The sequence below is a fragment of the Dromaius novaehollandiae genome, chromosome 1 (assembly GCF_036370855.1).
Source record: "Dromaius novaehollandiae isolate bDroNov1 chromosome 1, bDroNov1.hap1, whole genome shotgun sequence".
Lineage (NCBI taxonomy): Eukaryota > Metazoa > Chordata > Aves > Casuariiformes > Dromaiidae > Dromaius > Dromaius novaehollandiae.
In genome coordinates, this window is record NC_088098.1 from 136,682,724 (window position 1) to 136,704,220 (window position 21,497).

Consider the following 21,497-nt stretch of genomic DNA (forward strand, 5'->3'; position numbering starts at 1 on the left):
CCTAGTTTTTATTTACATGGATGAGATTTGACACGCAAGTCCTCCCTGCTTGCACTTCTACACAAATCAACAAATATTCAGGCAGAGCAAACCGATTTTGTTCTTGTGAATTATACTAATTTGGGAATGAAAAAAGTGCAAATAGAGATGATCTGTGAGGACAGGATTTATGTAAACACTCAGAGAAATGAAGTGGAGGCCTGTTGCTATTTACTTGCTGGTAGCTTCATGGTTTTTATTTTAGACTGAGAAATTGCTTAGAAATAGAAAGACAGGGCTCAGATATGAAATTACTGGTATGACTATGACTCAGTGAAATTGATTGAAATGGGTGGTAGGAAATCAGCCTGCATAATGCTGTGTTTTTCATACTGTGGAGGCAATAAAGGACTTCCAGTGGAAAGCACAGCTCTACATACATGTGGTTTCAATATTCTTATGGTATGTGGTGACCACTGCTGAGTAAAAGGAATTCAGCACTCCATTTCTTGCATACCGTCATGGGCTTTTCAGATAACACGACGGATTTTGCATACTGTACAGTGCTCAGAGAGGCACAAGGCAAAGCTGCCTGCAGACGTCTCACTTGGGAGTGGTGCAGATCAGGGCACACTAGTATCTCTCTGGGTTTTCTTTACAAATCCCCTGCAGGCAGAGTTTGCTTAACTAGTTGAACTGGCTCTTTCTGTCTTGTTTTTTTGGCAAAGTAAGAATTTCCTTCCTGATAAAAACAGACGGCAGGAGTCCTGATTGGGTGTAGCGTTGGAAAGGATATGACATCAGGCACGTCTCTTGCTTTGTACAGTGTGGTCTGCCTGATTGCTGGCTGCCTCCCAACTGAGCGAGGGCGGTGTTTCATTAAATCCCAACCCAGGTACTCGAGTTTCTGCACAAAGTGCTGCCGGCACCAAGTTCCAGTCTGCTGCAAGGTCTGTTTGACTTGTGCACACAAAGCCTGCTTAATAGATTACTCCCATAACCAGAGGTTTGTCGAGGAGGATGGAATTTGAACTCTTGAAACCAACTGTGAAGTGAAAAAAACAGAAATTGGACAGCCTGGGCTGAGATGGATGATGAGGGAACACATCAAAATGCCAGCAAATCGCAAGGAGCCAGATGCCAACCATCTGCAACTTCTCTATCAAACCCACTGATGAGGGGTAAGTAACACTCCTGCCTCTCCTCTAATCTTCTAGTCTGCCAGCAGAGGTGGAAGAGCGGTGGGTGGATAGGGGAAAGTCAGGCTACAGCAGCGTGTTCCTCCTGATGTCCTATTTACAGTGCAGGTCCACATACAGTCCCACACAATGTCCCCATGTTCTTGCACTTCAGATGGGCTTTTTATATGCTATTCATATTTGTAACTGAATTTAGTTTTTTAGTGCATCACCGAAAAGAATATCTGATTCTGTAGTGCAGTTTGTGTAAGCGAAAACAAATGCAGTATTTGAATGACAACAAACTGAGAAAGAAGTTGCAATGTGGCATGTTTGGCTTAGATTAGTGCTGGCTGATGGCTCAGCATTGGCTCAGTTCCTCTTTTCTTTACTCTCCTCTTTCCTCTTCTCTCCTCTCCTCTGCTCCTTTTCCTTCCCTTCCCTTCCCCTCTCTTTTTAATTCCTTTCCCTTTCCCTTTCCATTTCTTTTTTCCTTTTCCTATAGACAGGCGTAAATATTCTTGCGAAGGCTGAGCCAGCATCAGTGGGTTCTTCCACAACGGACAGGCCATTATTCAATTGTGGTCACTGATGAACAGTTATTCAGACAAATGACTTCATTCTGGTCATTGCTCTGTTGTCTGGCCCGGAGCCTGTGAAAATATGACATGGTGACAAAAGACAAGTAATTAAATTTCACATAACAATTTAGCTAGATTTGTTCCCTGTAGCCCTGTTTTCTGAGAAGCTACTCCTTCAGTTCATGGCCAGTGCAGTGGAAACACAGAAGTAAATTAAGATAACATGACTTTATACTATTTTACCTCCTCTCCTGGGCTATTCATGACTCTTCCATTCATACCAAAAAGAAAAATAGGACCATAAAAATAAAAAGAGGCAACGAACAATGCAAAGATGATCAGTATGTTTGCTGTGCTGTCTGCTCTCCTCATGTGTGTGTATATGTATGGATAGGTGGGCATGTGAGGCTGTGGTGAGTGGGAAAGGAGAGTGCCGTTACTAACAACGTGAACCAAATCAGGTCTGCCCTGGAGAGGAGCTCTGGCAAAATGGTGTCAAGCTTCGTGCAGCTGGATGGGAAGTTGGGGAGTCCTGCTGCACACCGAGGAGTTGGTCCTTTGAAAAGAAGAGTTCAGCTCATACCTCTTGGGTCTGCCTGGTCCTAAGGAGAGCCAATAAGCTTCTCTGGTGGCTTACAACAGGAATGTATTTGGCTCTGGCTATATATATAAATCACAGACTTCCTGTGAAAGCCTTTAAACATGAAAAATATCATTCAAAGTACTGTTACATACAGTGCCATAAGCATGTATGTTATGCAAATGTGTGTACAAGAGCATACTTCAGCTGAAAGGTTTTCAAAGCCCCTTCGGAATTGTACCCTGTGAGACCACCGCTGAAGGAAACCAATCGGGGACCAGGTGCCCAGTGTGCAACACCATCCACGTGATCAGAAGCTGGAAAAGGACACTTTAAACCCTCACCACAGAAATGAATGCTCTCCTAGAAAGGCACTGGGAACACTCTGTCGTCCACAGGGAGTAGTCAGGATTTGCATGTTTGTGTGGTTAACGATATAAGGCTCCCTCTGTATACACTGTTGGTATTCAGATGCCCAAGTGATAGCAGTGCAATCAAATATGATCCAAAGTTTAATACAACCTCTGTGTCCGCTGGGATTTTCAGCAGTGAAAAAGGAGTTAGATTCCCAGTGCCACCGAATCTGGACTTTAGGGTTTTAGATTTCTAGATGCTGGGGGCCCTGATGCCTGATTAAGCATGCCTGTGGACCAGGGTGCTGGGTAAATTTCAATATTGGATAAACTGGCTTGTTCCTGTGTGACAGAGCACTTGCTTTTTGGCAAACAGAAATCCTTGCTGCTTTGGTGATATATACAGTGAACACAACTGTGCCATCTGTATAAACCGCAGCCCGCATGGACAGAGTATTCTGAGGACTTTTGTGAAAATCATTATTTCATGATTTAAAAAGCCCACGGCCAATTAGCTTTGGCATTCACTTAGGTTTTACTCAGAAGCTTATAAATGGCTTAAATACTGATCATTTATATTACTGATGGTGTACCTACTGCACTGCACAAAAATAGGTGTGAGATCTCAGCTTTCACTGCAGTCTCTCTCCTTCAACTAAGAAACACAAATTGCAGAATAGAGCAGGGAGAAAGTGGAAACTTTGTGGTTAATCTGAGGGTGATGCCCTGGATGCAAGAACTAGGGGAAATTGCCTACTCCTGGAGGAGGGTGCCTCCCTGGAGTCCCTTCAGGGTGGAGGTGTTTGCTGCAGATGGAGCTGGGGCAGGAGAGGCAGCAGTTCATGGCCTTACAGTTCACAGCTGCAGAGATTTGGAACTACACAGTAGCAATTAGGATTACAAAGGCTACTCTAATTATTAAATATGTCTTTGTAACCTGCCCCCTCATCAGTGTATCCAAGACTGGCTTAAAGATACCTTAGGCTTCAACTTTTATTTAGGATAAAGTCCTTGGTTCTTCTCAGTACAGAATCCCCAGCTGAATTTAGGGCATGTTTGTACATACCTCTTTTTATTTTCCACTGATATTCATTTTTCATTTGTCAAACTTTTAATTTGTTTTTAAGAACTGACAGAATAGCAAGCTAGTGGCCAGTCTATAGATGACTGTAGTCTGACCTGGTTTAGTGTCTCTGTAGAAACTTGCCCTTTCTCAAGAAAACACTGAATGGCTAAGATCTGCATGTGGTTGTGATGGCATGACCATGCAGCTCCCTCTTTTTCACCAGCATCCTGATGGGTTAATGCAATACCTTAGACTTGCTCAAAACCCCATCTGTATTTGTGCTGCCAAAAAAAGATCCAGTTGCAACTCAGAAAACTTGTTCCTCAGTCTAGCTTTTAAGAATGACTTGTAAGCATAGCTCCATTGCAACTCATGCAGATCTTGCAACAGCATTAGTTTCTCAATGGGAAAATCTGAGGCTTTTGATAGACCTTGTAACAGCACCAATAGTAACACAGTCAGGATACAAAAGAAGGGCAGTATGGCAGAACCCGTGGCCCCTGGAGAGGCTGCCTTGCAGATCTGACCTTGCTTCAAGATATCAGGAGAGAGGTGACGTTTTGGCTCGGAGCGTACTACCATCCTCTTTCCAGAAAATTTCACAAGAACAAGGGCCTTTGCTTCTATTTAGTGATAATTCTGGGGTTTGGTTTTCACCCAGTCTGATCACTGCTGATATGGACTGTCTCACGGGGATGCTTAAAACAGCCTGTGTGAGAATCATTGACAAAGCCCGAGCAAATGTGGGGCAGTAATCCCACTGCACACAACACACAGTGCCCCCCTTTCCTAAGGTGTTTAATGCAAATGAGTAGAGATGCTTACCTGTCTGCATCACTGCAGCAATAAAGATGATCTAACAAAGCTCATCCGACTTTGCCATTTGAAAAAAAATGCTTAACTTACCCAGAGAAATATAATTTAATAAACAACATTTGACATGCATCACTTTTAAAGGAAACTTGTTTTAATGAATTAATAATAATACTGTGCTTTAATAATTGCAGCATGGCTTGTCCCCCTACCCTTATGAGACCAGAGCCATAGCTTCTGGAAATTGCTGTCTGTTTGCTGAAGCCAAAGAAGGTTTATGAACTTACTGCAACTATAAGTTTGTTGTGGGACACAGACTACGGAACACAGCAAAGGAGGCAGGCAGTTCCCAGATGATGCCATTAGCAAAGAATGCAATTTTCTTTAAAAGCTGAGCAAAGTATATTTCCCAGACTTCTTGAGTTCCTTCATCTGTTCATTTCATGCACTCACTGCAGCCCATGAAGCTGTATTGGGGTTTTGTCTCTTCCATCATTTGGCCTTCTAATTTTGAGGTTTCTCCCAAAAGTGAATCACATCTGAGTTGATGAATCTTTCTGTGCCTGTGAATTTTCAGTTGCTCTTCAGTTTCCTATTATTTTTCCCTTTGACTTTCATAATTATAGGAATACAAGATTGGAAAAGACCACCTGACTCATAGAGTCTGCTCTCATTGGCTATTTCTATACTGCTGAATGAAGGAGACTGGGACCATTCCTGTCTTTGAGAACAGATGGTGTAGGCTGACTTGCCTTCACATGCCCGCTTGGGTAAGGCTTGTCCACTTGAGAGCAAACTGGCCCCATCCACACTGTGGGTCTCACTTGATTACCCTGTGACATCCTTATTATTTTATATATATATTTCCAGTTCAAAGTCTCCAAAATAATGTGAGGGCCATGTTGCAGCTCAGTAGGGTGGTATTTTCATAGCATGAAACTGAGGGGATGTGTTACATGACTTTGACTGTGGCAGGAAGGATGTTTGCATGTACAAAGCCTGTTGGGATAATACTGTGGAGGAAGGCTTGTGTAGGGTGAAGGGGCCAAACCCGGTGCAGGTTTGTCCATGAACCCCTTTGGGAGCTTTCTCTGGTATGAAGTATTTTCCTGAGCTGTTCTCTGTACTGCTTTGGAGTCAGCTGGAGCAATTCAGGATAAGGTGGGAAGCAAGCTATCAATTAAGCATGTGGGTGAGAAGCAGCTCAGTGCTGCATTATCTTCCCAGCCCTCTTTATTTGGCAATGCAGATTTGTCTGATAAGTCTGAGTAGTCTCTCCCAGTCACACGCAGCAGTGGAATTGATAGCTGATTTCAAAGTGTCCACAAAACACCTAATCTGCAGATCACAGTCAACAGGTTACCAAATATCTTGTCAGTTCCCTGACAACAAACATGATCTGCAGGAAAAGACTGGAGTCCACAGTTATGCTGGATGCATGTGAAGAGCATGAGAAGGCACCATAAGAGGAATCTGTTAAATAAGACTTTGGGCTGAGCTCAGGAAATGCTCATGCTCAGAGGAGGCACAATTCCAGTGCACGATGGTCCCTTCTGGTCTGCTCTTGGAGGTATGTTTCCTTCAGCTTTCAGATCTGGTAGTCATTTTGACTGTAGCCATGAGCAAGATATACCAACCAGGTAAAGGGACTTCCAGCCATTGGATCTGCACCCTGTCTCCAGCAATGGTCAGTCTCCAGTGGACACAAAATAAAGCTCCTTTCTGGCCCCAAGGTGAATCCAGTGATAGCTTTGATTGTGCAAATGTAAGCCTATCATAAAACAATGAATCCAGTCTTTTTTTCAAGCCTTCCCCCTTTCCCTTCCCTAAAGTATATAGAAGTCAACCAGAGACAAGGCAATGAGAAGAAACTATGGAAATCCTGAATCAGTTGCTTGTCTGACCATCGCTGATGACAGTCTTTTCCTAAGGGCCTTGTTCTGCCTACAAGTCACCCCCCCTCAGGTTTCAAACCTACCATGAGGTACTCTCCTTTGGAGGATAGTTTCAAGATGTCACCAGGATTGCCCTGTGAGCCAGGAGCATGATGAATCTTGATGTTCCTCAAGGTTTTTTTATTTTTTAATTTTTTTTACTACTTCATTTGCAAAAGAAGCATCATAGGGACCGGTCTGGTTCCCTCTTGTGATATATGTGTGACTACTGCCATTTTGAATAGCTGCTTCGTACCATGACCCACTTTTTTGGTATCCAAGAAGGAAAACAGTAAAATTTGCTCTAGTTTTGTCCTTCAGTAAGCCATTGTTCAGAGACAATAATTTCTATATCAGCTGAATATGCTGTATGGATAAGCATTTTGATGAACATCTAGTGGCTTAAAAATAGTGTATTGGAGCAGCAGAAATATCCTTTTGCCTCTATGGATTACTCTATAAAAATGTACTATACAGGCATAAAGGACTCTTGCAAGAGTAATTAAATCTATAACAGGCCTTTTGCAACCTCACAGAGGTCCAGCTGATGAAAACCTTGGCAACTTGCCCAAGCTGGTCATTGGGGTTTTTTTCTGTACTTAACAGAGGGAGAGAGGGACATCCGCAGTGGGCAGCTCAATGTATTTCTAAAAGAAGCTGGATGAAACACCCTCTGGAAACACTTCTTTTCATTCACAGGGGGAACCTGGGTCATTAACTTAGACTAGACACTGAGTTTTGAGGCAATGAATGTTGAAAAAGGTGAATATCTCCCTGAGGGATTAGTGCTGTTGGCCTGCCCTGAGCTGTGAAATCTATAATACTAAAGGTCCCCTTGCTATTGTTAAAATTTGGATGGTCCCTAGCACTAAGCTAGGTTGTTTTGCTATATTAAAATAATGAACAAATACAGCAACTAGGGAAATGAAACATCAAAGTCAGCAGCAGCTATGTGTTTCCTCAAACCACTATGTTACGCAGTGTAACCGAGGAACGGTAGAAAGGTAGCCTTGTAAAAGGCATGAAATCATTCTTTTGCCTGGCAAACCTCAAAAAAATCTTTCAAAAAAAGCACTCTATATGATCTGAGAGGTTTGATGCCAAATTTGACCCTAGGGATTCCCTCCCATACCTCCCTGATCCAACCAGAGCTATGCTGACACATTTCCAGTAATCGTTTTTGGTGTGTGATACTTTTTTGAACATCAAATTTTAAATATCAAGATTACTTGGAAACAGTAGTTAAAAACCTGTTTCTGATGTGGGCCCTTCATACCTCCTACACAGTCTAGCAAGGTTTCCTTTCTATAGGCACTGAAAATATCAGTGTGTTTATCTTAGCAGTAGGAATAGTTTCTTTACAATGTACTCAAGTAAAATTTCACCCCTCTTGGCCCCGTCCCTCGGGCTGTGGGTGTGCCAGGACAGGCTCCCTCCCCGCTGCTGGCAAGGTGCTAGGGAGGGGACTCTCACCTGCACAGAGACTCACTTGCTTCAGGGTGTGAGAGCCGGGCCCTTTGCCGGTTCAAGGTACTGTTCCTTCAACATTTTATGTAAATTTCAGCAGGCCTTGTTATAGCTGTTTTGCCTTGCCCCTGTGAAAGAAAGCAGTAAGAAATCATGCACTTTATGCATCCTTTGGGGGAAAGCATCTCTCTCTCATAAAAAAGCTTTCCGGAAATGCATTTTTTTTTCCGCACCAAGACCACTTCATCTCATCCTGAGTGCTTTCCATCCTCCAATAATGTTTAAGTAGGAAAACAAAAAGCAAAGGCAGACCCTTCTCCTGAGCTTCTCTTTGTATGTGCTGTATCCCACTCCATGGTTTCTGCAGTTCAGAGAATATAGCTATTACTTAACTACATCCTCACTGGCTAACACCAAACAGTGAAGACTGAGAGACAAAATCAAATGGTAACACAATTTATCTCCTTGTACCTTAGCACCTTCCACAATTAAGTATTGTTGATTCTAGCCCATCTCTGAGCAGGAGTAAATGATTTAGCAGCTGTAGCCTTCTCAAAACATATTCCTTTTGTGCTAATTGGCAAAGTGTAATGAGCTTGTGAAAACAAAGACACTGGAAATAATTCAAAGCAAGGGACAAGCTCAGTCAGAACAAGGTGATGCTCTGTAAATTGCTCTGTTGTCTTCTTAATGGAATATAGCTGTTTAGTCCTAACAGAATGAATTAAAAACACACCCATAGAGAAGTCATGCTTTTTTTTTCACTCCCTCCCTGTGGCTGCTCCAAGCAAAGCTCAGTAGTTCAAGGAATAAGTTAGAAGAGAGATTTCCTGAGGCTGTTCATTTGAAGTAAAGTGCACTGATGAAATAGTCCATCGAATTGTTAGCATTTTTCCTGTCTTTCTCTTTATACAGACTTTGTTTCAGACTGGTCTCCTTTACATGATGCCTCTGTCCATGGGCGTCTGCTTACTCTGAAGAAACTCATCAACCAGGTATCCACTAGGTTGATATGAACCCTGCTGAATTTGTTCAGTTGTTGAATGCAGGCTCTGTTTTATTGTAAAACATCCAGGGTGACTAAATCATTTTGACCTGATAGGGCAGAAGGCAATGAAATCTGCTCATAACAGATGCTTTTCTTCTGCAGGCAGTTCCTTACCTAGCACAAGGTCTGTGTACTAAACTGAAGACCTATACAAATACCCTCAGTCGTATTTTAATCCTCATGCAGGCAATGGGACCCCGGTTGCTACCTCTCCCTGTGGCTGCCCAGGCTTCCTCTGTAGCTCTTGTATCTTCCAGCAACGTTTGGTACCTGTGGTGGGGCTCAGCTCCACATCCACACACCCACGCCTGAGGCATCAATTCAGTTGCCCACACATCCATGCAAAGTGCCATCTGAAGTGCCCAAGGGTAACCTGGGCCCAAGCTGCCCCTGTAGAAGGGAATGGCTAGGGAGAAGCGATTTCTGAACATCACTGTTCTGATTCTTTGAAATTCTCAGATTGGATTCTTAGTATTGTGGAGGAGTTGACAGAAGAGAAAGAGTTATTGAAAACTCCTCCAGCCTAAACTTCTGGAGGGCCAAGATTACTAGAAAGAAAAGAACCTGTGGTAGAATCAAATAAATTATTTCTAATGCAGAGGCTGACTTTCCTTCAAAATGTGCCAAACAGTGAAAATTGGAAAACATGCCAAAACCATTTCAGAATTCTTTCCAATAAAATAATCAGAAGCTTGCTGGGCAGGAGTGGTGATATAGATGGCAGTCATGATTGTACAAACAATACAAATAACACTTTTTCATCTTTTTTATTTCGAGTTAGTTGTCTGTGATGTAATAGAAGTAAAAGAATGCTGAGTTCCTAGAATGATGCCTGTAGGGTCCCACTTGGCATTCGGCACTAGGCAGAAAACCTAAAACTTTCTGTTTTGATTAGTAGTGTGTAGTAGGCATAGCCTCTAATATGCTGTATACAGTATCCATTCCAGCTAAAGCATCATAGCCTCTCTCTTTGCTTACCTATCAAGGTAACATGAAATAACTGCAGACAGTTGAGGAAGGTGAGATTACACAAATTTTTAAGGATCATTATATACAGCTTTTTTCTTCTTCGGAGGTTTGTTGTAATACTATTTTTTATTATTTCATCAGGGGAACAACGTTAATCTGCTTACAGCAGACCAGGTATCTCCTCTCCATGAAGCCTGCCTAGGAGGTCATGAGGCTTGTGCCAGTGTCTTATTGAAACATGGTGCTCAGGTAAGCACATGATGGACAAACCATCTAGTTTTGGTCTGTTTTATTATCACACTTTAATGCTAGATGATGTACTATTTCACTGCTGTGTATTGCTGTGACTTACACAGTGCATAGCTGAGCTAAAAGTGCATGTGTTATAAAATGTATTTAATAAAGCAATCCAAAAGGCATCCACAGACACAAAGGCACAGATACAAATCAATCCAAAAGGCACAGATACAAATAATTGTTATTGTTGTTCTTCAGATAATGGTTTAGTGGTCTCATTGTTCGCTGAAAGTATAAGAAAAAAATTCCTCTTGCAAAGCGTTTATAATCTTGTAAAAATAAAGTACATATTTTGTTTTCTGCACACACTAATCCCACTGGTGTCAATATGCAGAGTCTGAAACTGAGGTGTAAGATTGTTAGGATCAAATGACAATAAAATGGGAAGGAAATGGAGATAACGTGAAGTGATGAAATGTGGGCTGTGCCTCATAGCCTCTACTTTTCAAGCTAATATCAAAATTATAGCGAATAAGAAAATTAATACATTGTCTATATATTACTTTTCAGTTTAAAATGAAAAAGGGGACTGTGCACTGTCTGCTGAAAATAGACTATTTCAAACTGGTAATGACGCTACATCTCCAGAGGGTGTAAATGAGGTGCCCACTGTCCTCCTGGAGTTGTCTTGTCCAGGACAACCCCCTTGAGGATTCACCATGGTCTCCTCTTGGTAAGGCACCAGAGTGCACCAGGGAGCCCCAGCAGAGCAGGACTGGGCTACTGGCTGGTGTGTTTGAGTTGAGGTACCTGAGGGAATAGGCACACATTTCTCAGTAACTCCTATAAGATCCTGGAGTTGCACTGGATAAATTTTTTCTTTGCAGAGGGGGAAAATTGGGGCAATTCTTTTTCAGTTTTTTAAAATGAGTTTTTAATACAAAGTTGGAATCCTTGGAAGCAGTAGACAGTTTTTGCAAGGAACAAAATAAAAATTATTGAGCCCTATTTTCTGTTGAGAAATAGGGCTATTTTCATCCATTCTGATATAGTGATCATGCATAGAGAAGACAAAGAAAGAAAAAGCCTACTTGTGATTTTTTCCCCCAGGTGAATGGTGTTACTGTTGACTGGCACACTCCTTTGTTCAGTGCTTGTGTCAGTGGCAGTGTGGCTTGCTTGAATTTATTGCTGCAGCACGGAGCCAGTCTACATCCACCCTGTGACTTAGCATCCCCTATCCATGAAGCTGCTAAGCGAGGTAATACCGCGGGTGTCATCACTTCTCTCCATGTCACTAGCAACAGGTTCAAGTGGAAAAGAGAGAGAAAATTGTTAGCTTGACTTAGGTCATATGAAATACCCCAATATCTGGTCTCATCACGAGCGGTGCAGTTCCTGCCACCCCCAGTGTTTGCTCAGGGCAGCTTGGCTCTGCTCTCATGGCTTCTGTATTCACTTGGTGACACCTGCAATGGGATTCATGGTCCAGACTAGCTGTCTGTCATGGAAACATCTGAGACAGTCATCTGGCTACTTGTATAAGCAATGAAGAGAAACAGGGCATGATTTATCTCATCTTAGGTAGACGTCTGAAATGAGTCAGCTAAAATGCAAGAATCTTATCTGGTTTTGTTAACTGTGGCTTTGCAGCTCCTGTTTTTCAGGTTGAGAACACTGGAGTAAGGGGAGTGGATGAAGTATTACACTACCATCTTGACAAAATAGTGATTCTTTCCAGATTACCCTGCTGCAATAGAGAATTTGGACTGCCGAAAAATGTCTGATCTCTGTGATTTGACCTTCCTTTTTCCCTTTTAAGGTCATGTGCAATGTGTTGAATTCCTCGCGTCCCATGGAGTAAATATAGATCACAACATCAAACATCTGGGTACTCCGCTTTATGTAGCTTGTGAAAACCAGCAAGTAAACTGTGCCAAGAAGTTACTTGAGTCAGGTAAAACGAAAAATATGGAATGGTGCACTTTTAATTTCTGTCACATCTGTCTTGAGATTCTTGTCTCATCACAGATTTAGAGGTGTTCTTGCTCTGAAATCTTGACATGTTTCACTCTTGATGGCACCTCAGAGTTAATTAGGGTGACTGGGTGATAGGGGTCCTCTTGACTGAGGAGCTCAGCTATTCAGCTCCCAGCAAACTAAGGAGTGATCCTGCATTTCACACTACTGGTGGTGCTTAGAACAAACATAGTCTTTTCCATTGTCTGTTTGTCATGCTGCAGTTATTTGAAGAGGGCAAGAAGAAACTTCCTTCTTTCGTTCCTCCCTCTTTATCCAAAAGAAAGGATTTAATCATTTTTACATGCTATTTCTGCAAATGTGTTTTTAATTCCCACTCCTTTCGTAAAATGTTTGAAACATGTCCAACACAGGAAAACACTGAACATTATATTCTTAGCATCAAACAAGCCTAGCTATAAGGCTAAGCACTCAGAAAATTATATAAGGCCATTCCTTGTTATCTACAGCAGTGCATCTCTTCTCTCCAAAACGGCCAGGTAACAAAATGTAGCCACACAGATATTGCAAAAATGGTGGTGCAAGAAACCCACTTTGAAAAAAAGAAAAAAAAAAAGAAAAGAACACTCTGAGTGTTGGGCTATGATTTTCTGTTTTCTGCCATTTTGTGTTTTTGCTGCCTTCTCGGTATGAGAATGTGCACTTAGGAAACAAATAGTTTTGAACTAGTTCTGCAGCTCACCCTTCTTGTGTTTTATGGGCTGTTAGCCCTGAATAATGGACTGGAGAACATCCATCAGCAAGTGCTTGTATCCTCCTCTACAAAGTGCGTCTAGAACTTCTCCATCCTCACTTTTTCCCCCCCCCAAAATTGGTCAATCTAGTAGTTGGAAATCCCCTTGGCTTAGGACTCCAGCAGATAGCAAATTGAAACCCAACAATGATTTAAGGGAATGGGGCAGTGGGTTGGGGATTAGAGGAGGGTTTCAGGTGGAAATACATCTTTGTCCTGCTTTGCGATATCTGTGGTCTGGGCTATGAATGAAAGGTTATTGGACTTCCTCATGCACTGTTCCTCAGGGGTGTTTTCTTTAGTCACAACTCCACTGCTTCCCAGCCTAGCGCAAGCTGAGGTGCCCTGCCCCAAAGTGTGGAAGCCCACCTCCACGTGGATGCTATACTGTTTGCAGATCGGTCAGAGAAATAGCAGCTAGTGCAGGAACTGGGAAGAGATTCCTGCGTTGTCATTATTCTTTGTTGTTTCTTCGTGTTCAGGGGCAAATGTGAACAGTGGCAAGGGCCTGGACTCCCCTCTCCACACGGCTGCCCGGAATTGCAGTCCTGAGCTGGTGACGCTGCTGATCGACTTTGGAGCGGACATCTGGGCGAAGAATGCAGACAGCAAAAGGCCGATGGAGCTGGTTCCTCCGAGCAGCCCTCTAAGTCAACTCTTTCTGCAGAAAGAAGGTGCCCCTTAACATTTGTTTTATCCGTTCACATGGGATTCTGTGTGGAAAAAATGAGCTGCTGCAAAATGATACACTATTCCATGTTATTAACTCTAAAAAAATGAAAACAACTAAGGTTAGTTCTACTCCCTGATATTTAGACACTATTTCCTCTAGTGTGAGAATATAGTGGTGGTACTAATAATAACAGTAACAGCAATAATGCTATCTTTTGACCTGCAGGTCTGTGAACCTATTGCAGTAGGAAGCTATCCAATAGAGCATGTAATATAACACAAAATATAGTTTGAGATAAAAATATAAGCAAAACAACACTACTTAGAAATTGAGGGTAGCTTTTTCTGATTCTCTAAATCCACTGAAGTCAGTGGGAGTCTTTCAGTTCCCATGTATCTGAAGTGGGAATGGAGCCAAGAATTCTACCCAAAAGCCACTGACAAATGCAGAGAGAAAATCACCTCTGATGAGAGCTGATGCTATCTGATGAGCAGGACTGTGATCTTTGGTTTTATAGCACACAATTGATCAGGAGTGTGTCATGTACTGGTCTGAGCATAAATGGAAAATTGCAATCAAAATTTTTTTGATGCATGCGATATATATACTGGAACATTGATCTGCTAGTTCTTTGCTTTTCATTTTTATTTTGGGGCTAAAATTCTGTGTAGTTGCAAATGCATCTTTAAAATCAACTTCTTTATATTAGTTTTTGGTGGAAAATTAAGGAAAACTTCACAGCGGTGACATAATGAATCTGTATTCTAGCCTTTTTTTAAAGGCTAGCATCATGTACCGAATAATCCAGCACTGTCCAACAGCTTGACCTGTGGGAAATGCTTATTTTTTACTTGTAAATCAAATAGTTCCAGATCCATTGTATTTTATCAGTTACAAATATCTTAATGAATTATGGAGAGAAATTTTACTTACCATTTATGAGGAAGATCTGAATAAGGTCTCTAGAAACTACTTGTTGGAGTACTTGTGTTCTTCTTTAGAGGTTCTCATTCAGTCAGTAAACTATACACATTATAAAAGTGCCTGGATTTTCATCATTTTAATAAGCTACAGGCAGTGTGATCCATGACTCCATCGTGAACAGAATTGCACCAATGCAGAATGGGAATAAAAAGTGGTGACTCAGGCCCTGCATGTAGCATGAAACTGTAACATGATCATAATAGCATGAAAACAGCTACACAGTGTTTGTTATGTAGGTGCAACAGATATTTAGTCTTCTAGCTTAATCTATGGTGCACAGAGCTGTAATCTTTTGGAGCTCGAACCCCGGCTGTGTTAGGCTCCTGACTCCTGCGGCACTGCGTGTGTCCTGTTTGTTCGAGATAACAAAACATTTCAGGCACGCCCTGCAGAGCAGGCCCAAGAAACACAGTAGGGCTGACCTGACAGCTCTGACAGTAAGGAACAATTCCAAGCGGAATTCCGCCTTTACAGTGATTGAAATTAGAAATAATAAATGCCTGGAAGGCATTTTTTTGCTGACTAGTGTTTTTCCAATGTTTTTCAACATGCCTTTTTCTGAGTAGGGTTGCGATTCTGGGGCAGCTGATTTCTAACTTCTTTGGTTGACTGAAAGGGAGCAATTTAGGAGAGCTGTGCAAACATTAGCCCCATCTCCTTGCCCTGGCTGCTGTCCGACATCCTGCTCGGCGCTCACCCTCCCAGGGCGCGTGTGGCCCTACGCACAACTGCCTCTCCCACACTGCAGCAGCCCTGTGCCCGCAGCAAGGGCAGGCTGGAGAGACTGTTGTGCTACCATGGAAGGGCTGGTGAGTGTCAGCCTAAATGAGTGCTTACGGTGCCTGTGGTGGGCTCCCTTCCCAGGACTTTGCCACATTGCTGGATGGCTACATACCCTGCTCGCATTGCAGGTAGCACCTTACATGTGGCCCGGAGAATTAGCTAACAGTCTAAAAATGCAGTGTCTTTTTGAAGAGTATGCTTGCACTTTCTAAATATTTTTCAGAACAGTGAGATTGCTTGTTTTTTTGGTAAGTCTTTAGTTTTATTTTTCTTTCCGAATGGAGGCTTTTTTATGTTTTCAGACGGGGCGTTTACATGTGGAAGCAGAATGGCCAGGCAATCCCACATAAAGTGATGCTGCAATAGCTGCTTTAACTCGCCCCGTGTTGGCTGGCCTTGTTGCCCTGTACCGCAGTACCAGCTAATGCCTCTGACTGATCCCCAGCATAGGAAGCGCAGGGCTGTGGGTGCAGAGCTCTTTGAATGGTACAACAGCCTTGGGCTTTGCAGAGCCACTGGAAATGTGGCAGCCTGTGCGTGGAAGGACTCAAAAGCTGGTTGAAGCTTCCACCTCCCTGCATATTCGCTCCTTCCCACAGCACTTCACTTCTCCATCACCACCAGTGTTTCAGCTCCTCGGATGACCGTGCACCCCCCTGTCTTATCTGCCCCACATGGAGTCATGGCCAGTAACATCTAAACTGCCCTCTCCTGGCTCACTTACCTCCCTCTTGTTTTCTACACCGTTTCATTTTATCTCCCCTTCACAGCTGGCATCTTGACCCTATCAGCACTCACTGCCTGCCTCCCATGGGCTGCCCTCCTTATCTGCCCTCACACAAGTGCCCTGCGCCCTGTGGTGGTGCTTATCGTGCGCTGTGCAATAACTGTGCCAGCAACACGGGCGAGGTCCAAACACTGAACAATGCCGCCACTAAAAAACACTTCACGAGATCTACCTTTTCATGAAAATGATAAGACCTCCCAATAAACTTGTTATGCCATTATATTTAAATAAAAAATACACCACAGATTCTTCAGCAGGGTTTGCATTTATCAGTATGGGACCAGTAAATCAGGAAGCTTTAAATAAGGGATTATAGAAAGTTTCTTTTGCCATGTGTTTATCGCTATGATGAAATAGGTCTCAAGAAGGCAGTGGATCGCCGGCTGGGATCTCATGGGGGTGGGAGGGTGGAAGGATCTTGAAGGAAGCATCAATCAGCTCTTCTGCTCAGACAACACAAACTTGACACTGGTACAGCTTAAAAGCAAAAGAAGGAAGCTGCTAATGCTAAACGCTGCTGCATGCTGACAGCAAGTGACAAGGCTTGAAGGGAATTGCAGGTGGGCTGATGCCTCCCTGTAGATGTGGGTCTGGCTTTCTCTGCCAAGTGCTGCACAAAGTGGGTCATGGGAGTGGGGGAGAGCCGTGCTCTGCTGGAGGTTACAGTCTGATACAAGCACGCTCAAGGGGTGGCAGGAGGCTAGGTATGTGGTGATGCACAGCCACTGTTCCTTGTTTGCAACAGCTGACCTGGAGGCAATAAAGCCATGCATGTGACCTCTTCCCCTGCTCTTTCTACAGGGCCACTGTCCTTGATGCAGTTGTGCCGCCTGTGCATTCGGAAGTGCTTTGGACATCAGCAGCATCAAAAAATAACTGGACTTCTCCTTCCGGATGAGCTGAAACATTTTCTTCTCCACATTTAGGCCTTTCATAATCGAAATTGTGCCTTTAACAACACAGCAAGGTTTGTTAAGGAAAGACTCTTCTAATCAGTGATGTTGCCAGTGCCTGAAATGGTGCTTTCTGATAGCTGCTGATCTCCCATAAAGCTCCAGGTCCAAGGCATATGAGAACAGCCAATCTGCTGGGTCCTTACCACCCCCTCCTCAAATTCCGCAATTTCTAAAGGAACAGTTCTGGATGGCTGTACTCTAAGGCTTGAGAAGGTGGCTCAGGAGCCTCCTAGAAAGCATAAAAAATGAGCATATCATTTTAAAATAGTTCTCTTGATTCTCTGAATTCTGGCACAATTTCAGAGTGGTTATGGTTGACAGCACCTTACAAAGAAAATGCATATCCCAACCCAGCACAAATAGCATTTCATATATGTCTGTCTTCAAGGATAGCTGCACTTCTTCTGTAAGCAGCACCCCTGTGTCATCTGTAATGGCTTTACCACACCACCATATGGGAAAGGAAAGGGGCCCCAACTGAACCCATGTGCAAAATAAGCAAGGCCCTCTGGCAGATGTTATTTATTTTCTAAATATGTCACACTGCAGATAGATGAGTACCAACCAGCCATCATCTACATTCAGGCCAGCAACTGAAATGCATTTCTGCCGTGACAACATGCAGGTCACTGCTGATGGCAGCTCCCTACAGAGCAATAATAGTAGGTGAAAAAAAACCCCATCCATTTAAAACACTTATTCCTGATGTTTTGAGACATAAGGGAGCACCACCTCAGTACTACACAATTTCTCCTTGTAGAATATTATTTTTCAAGGACAGAGGCTAAGAGGACATCAGATCTGGGCATTGAGTGCTCTCCCTTTCTGCCCTGAATATTAAGTGACATTTCCTAAACATTTCTCAGCATGCATCAGAAAAACAACAACCTCTATTCGCTTTCCCCTCCCAAGAAAAGGGAGCATCTTAAGAGTGAGATTAAATAAAAGTTTTCTTGCAAAAGTGCTACCTCATTCATAACATTTCCCATGGAAGAGGTAATATTAACACCTCTAATGCATGGTGATAAAACAAACAGTGAAAATGCTGAAATTAAAGTCTATTACAAATTAAAAAGAGAATAGATAATTTATGCTCCTCTTCTTTGTCTTGTTTGTACATCTCTCAAGCGAACATGACATGTGGGGTTCTTATTCCACCAAGGTCATTAGAGCTAATATTTCCTCCAGCTGAACTGTAAGGTTGGGTGTTTTTCTTTCCCTCCCAGCAGCATGTCCTGCAGCTACAAATCCAAGTGCAATTACAGTCTGTCATGGGAGGGAGCACAGGGGATATTGGCTGTCCCCCTGCACAGTTAGGACCTATATCCACTTGTGCCTGCATGGGGAGGGTAGGCACCAGGCCTCTCCCCATCCTGTGGAGAGGATGCCAAAGCACTGGCTCTGCTGCCAGCTCCAGCTTGTCTCCTGCTCCGAGCCATGGTGCCTTTGCACTACGTGTTAGCAATGCCGCAGCTCCTGCTGACCCAGCATCTGAGCATTGTGGGGTGGACTGAGCATGCTGGTGCTCCTGGAAATCCTTTTCACTTAATTGTGAAGGCTGGGCTTGATGTGTGGCAGCAGGCTGTGCTACATCGATGTAGAGCACGTGGAAAATGCTCCCTGTCCTGTGCTGGTGAAACAGTTAACTTCAGTGATGCAGTATATCCAGTCCTCAGCTCGCGAGTGGAAAGAAGGACAGCTTTCAATTAAAACACCTTATTTTGATGTTTACTATGTCCACAGTGCAAGCCTTCTTTTCACACATGGGAAACTCAAGAGGATGGTTCGAGTCCTATGCCTATGTGGTCATATTTGATGTAAACTACAATTCACATCCTTAGACTGTCCAGTATAAAGGCAGGCTGTAGATGCCCTGTATGAAAGTTTGTTTTTGTGCTCAGCAAACACTGCAAGAATAGTTCTGTTGGTTTTGTGGGCCACTGGATTGTACCCTAATGGGACAAGCTGACAAACACATTTTGGTCCATAACTTCCATTGGAATACAGATAGCTAGAAATCTTTATTGGTCTGACTCAATTCATCACACCTAGTTTGATCCATTCAAACTTCACTGGCTGGTTTAAGATGGCCATGTATATTCTTCCCCTCCTGATGGGGAAGAAAAATAGAAATCTGTCTTGATAGAATGAATAAAAGCAGGTATCTGGGATAGGTGGATCCTTCTAAAATCAGTATCTTGGATAAGCAGAATCTGCGTTGAATAGAAGGGAATAGATAATTAACTTAGTGCTTAACTTTCACAAGTCTAAAGTTAAGTGTGCAGAATCCCTGCTTAGGTGACTACATGTGAAAATTGAAAACACAACTTGTCATTTTATAAATGATGAAGAACAATGTTTTTACCTACTAGTTTTATCATTTACCTTTAAGTACCTTAGTTTTTAACCTCAACCCATGGGTTTATAAGATTAATGTTAATGTCAGAAGAAAATTAGTCAGAGAAGGTGTTGAGAGTGTTGTTTCTAAGATTTGTTTTTCTTATGGAAGTTTCATAGCATAACTCTGTTTACTTGAATCTCTCTGATCATGTATAATTAGGATGAAGTCTCTATGCACAGTTTGTATCATCTCAGTCTACTTGCTTATTTATTTTAATATTAGTTGTGACCAACACTGCTGAATTACATCTTTATGCATTAACACTTACCCAGTTATACACTGTAAAAGTTGTACAAGATGCAGACTGAATAAGCTCAAAATAAGTAAGGTTTGCAGCTTTTTCTATATTCAAAACCATTTCAAATGTAATGCAGGATTTCAAAGATTCTCATGAATATATTTTTTCAGATTCTTTGCTGTTATTTTCTTAGCAGTTTAATGATAGTCAACCCACAACTGTATGTGATATTTGCTCAGAAATATATGGTTTATACTCTGTTTTTGTTTTCATTCATTTCTTAAGTGACAGTACTAATTTTGTGCAGTGTCTGATATTATGGATTTTAGAACCGAATTCTAATTGTTTGGGATGCTGCCTACAAAATAATAGTATATACTGGTTCTTTTTAAATAGACCTGTACTGTAGATGACACTAAGATGGGGATACTGTATAAATTCTGTCCCCTTGCTGATGTGTTAAGGTAGAGCTGGGCTCTAGCGATTATTTTTCTACTCACTTGAGGGTTAATGAAAAGATGCATAAGATTTCGCAAAGCAAGGAAAGATGTAAATTAAGATGGTAACCATCTTTAATTTGCATTTTTATACTGCCTGTCTTTTTTCTTCTGCCTGCTCAGCAAGGGCACTAACTTTTCTTCCTCTCAAACTCATCCCAGACATGACTTAAAAATTGAGGCATGTGCAATGATCTGGATTCCTTTGTAGGCACAGTAGGAACACTTTTAACTGGAAGCAAGCTTTTGTAAATCCCTGTACGATCCGAAGTCCAAGGGGTGTCCACCATCATCAAGCAAGTGCACTGAAAGGGCTGGAGACATGTGGGAGGGCAGGAATTTCCTTTCCTTTAGATGCATCTCTGGATGTCTCTGCCCACAGAGACCAGTTCAAAGAGAGAGGGCAATTCTGGCAAATTGCTAGTGTTCAGGATGTACTTTCTGCTGGACACAGGGCTGCTTATGAAAACTGCTGAACTAAACAGCTAATGCATTAACAAAACAAAACAGCTAACTTGAGCAAGTAAATCCTCTTTTGATTTGCTGAAGGGTGGCTGATGCAGCAAATAGTTGCAAAGGTCTTTCAATTCTTCACTAGGCAGAATGAGCCATGTCTCAGGACTTCACTATTTATTCTACATTCGTGTATAATAGCCCACTGTCGCCCTGTCCATTTCCTGCTCTTCCATTTTTTTTTTTCTTAGCTGGAAAGCATAGACATCGTAATCTAGCAAATGTAATGTACAGCTTTGGAGGGTCAGTGTATGCAAAGAATGCCATTTTGCCTCCCCACTGGCATTAGTCTATTTCAAGAAGAATAAATAGTAAATACATTTTACTTTACTAGATTAGCAAAATGTGATTAATCAGCTGCAAAATGGCAGACTAGTGGTGCTAGAAATGAGAAAAAAAGAATGCTCATATTCTTAAACATGGAATATACTGAATTCCTCTCAGACTCATGCTCTTGAGAGCCACAGGACCAAGACTTGAGACTGTTAAAGCCACTTTTTCTTGCCTAATACACACACTGTACCCGTCAAAATGCAGGCTGCTTTGCCCTGCAGTCCCAGTCAGAACCCTTCTGGCTTTGAGTAAGAGTTCCCAGGAGTTATTTCTTTCCGTATTGAGTTATTATTTGTCATTCCTTGATACATTGCTCAGCCTACTGCTCCAAGAGATACTTATTTTCATGCACAT

At 42.4% G+C, this 21,497-nt stretch overlaps 1 protein-coding gene and 1 long non-coding RNA gene across 5 annotated transcripts; one reads left to right on the top strand and one right to left on the bottom strand.

The window, feature by feature from the left end:
- Positions 1–500: 500 nt before the first annotated feature.
- ASB9 (ankyrin repeat and SOCS box containing 9) lies at positions 501–20,060 on the top strand. Of its 2 annotated transcripts, XM_064499915.1 has the most exons (9): positions 501–1,160; positions 5,177–5,320; positions 5,956–6,120; positions 8,867–8,946; positions 10,110–10,217; positions 11,316–11,466; positions 12,028–12,162; positions 13,461–13,652; positions 17,007–20,060. In XM_064499915.1, exons 3-9 carry the CDS (start codon positions 6,057–6,059, stop codon positions 17,129–17,131), a joined length of 855 nt encoding a protein of 284 aa, XP_064355985.1. In that variant the 5' UTR covers positions 501–1,160; positions 5,177–5,320; positions 5,956–6,056; the 3' UTR covers positions 17,132–20,060. The 2 variants fall into 2 exon arrangements, with proteins under 2 accessions (XP_064355985.1, XP_025976522.1); XM_026120737.2 differs by lacking the exons at positions 5,177–5,320; positions 5,956–6,120 and having other exon boundaries at positions 504–1,160.
- Positions 12,092–14,948, bottom strand: LOC135324188 (uncharacterized). Of its 3 annotated transcripts, none has more exons than XR_010385545.1 (2): positions 14,585–14,948; positions 12,092–13,639 (listed from the first exon to the last, which is right to left on the bottom strand). It is a non-coding gene; the product is annotated as an uncharacterized LOC135324188 (long non-coding RNA). The 3 variants fall into 3 exon arrangements; XR_010385547.1 differs by having other exon boundaries at positions 12,092–13,691; XR_010385546.1 differs by having other exon boundaries at positions 12,092–13,746.
- Positions 20,061–21,497: the final 1,437 nt, after the last annotated feature.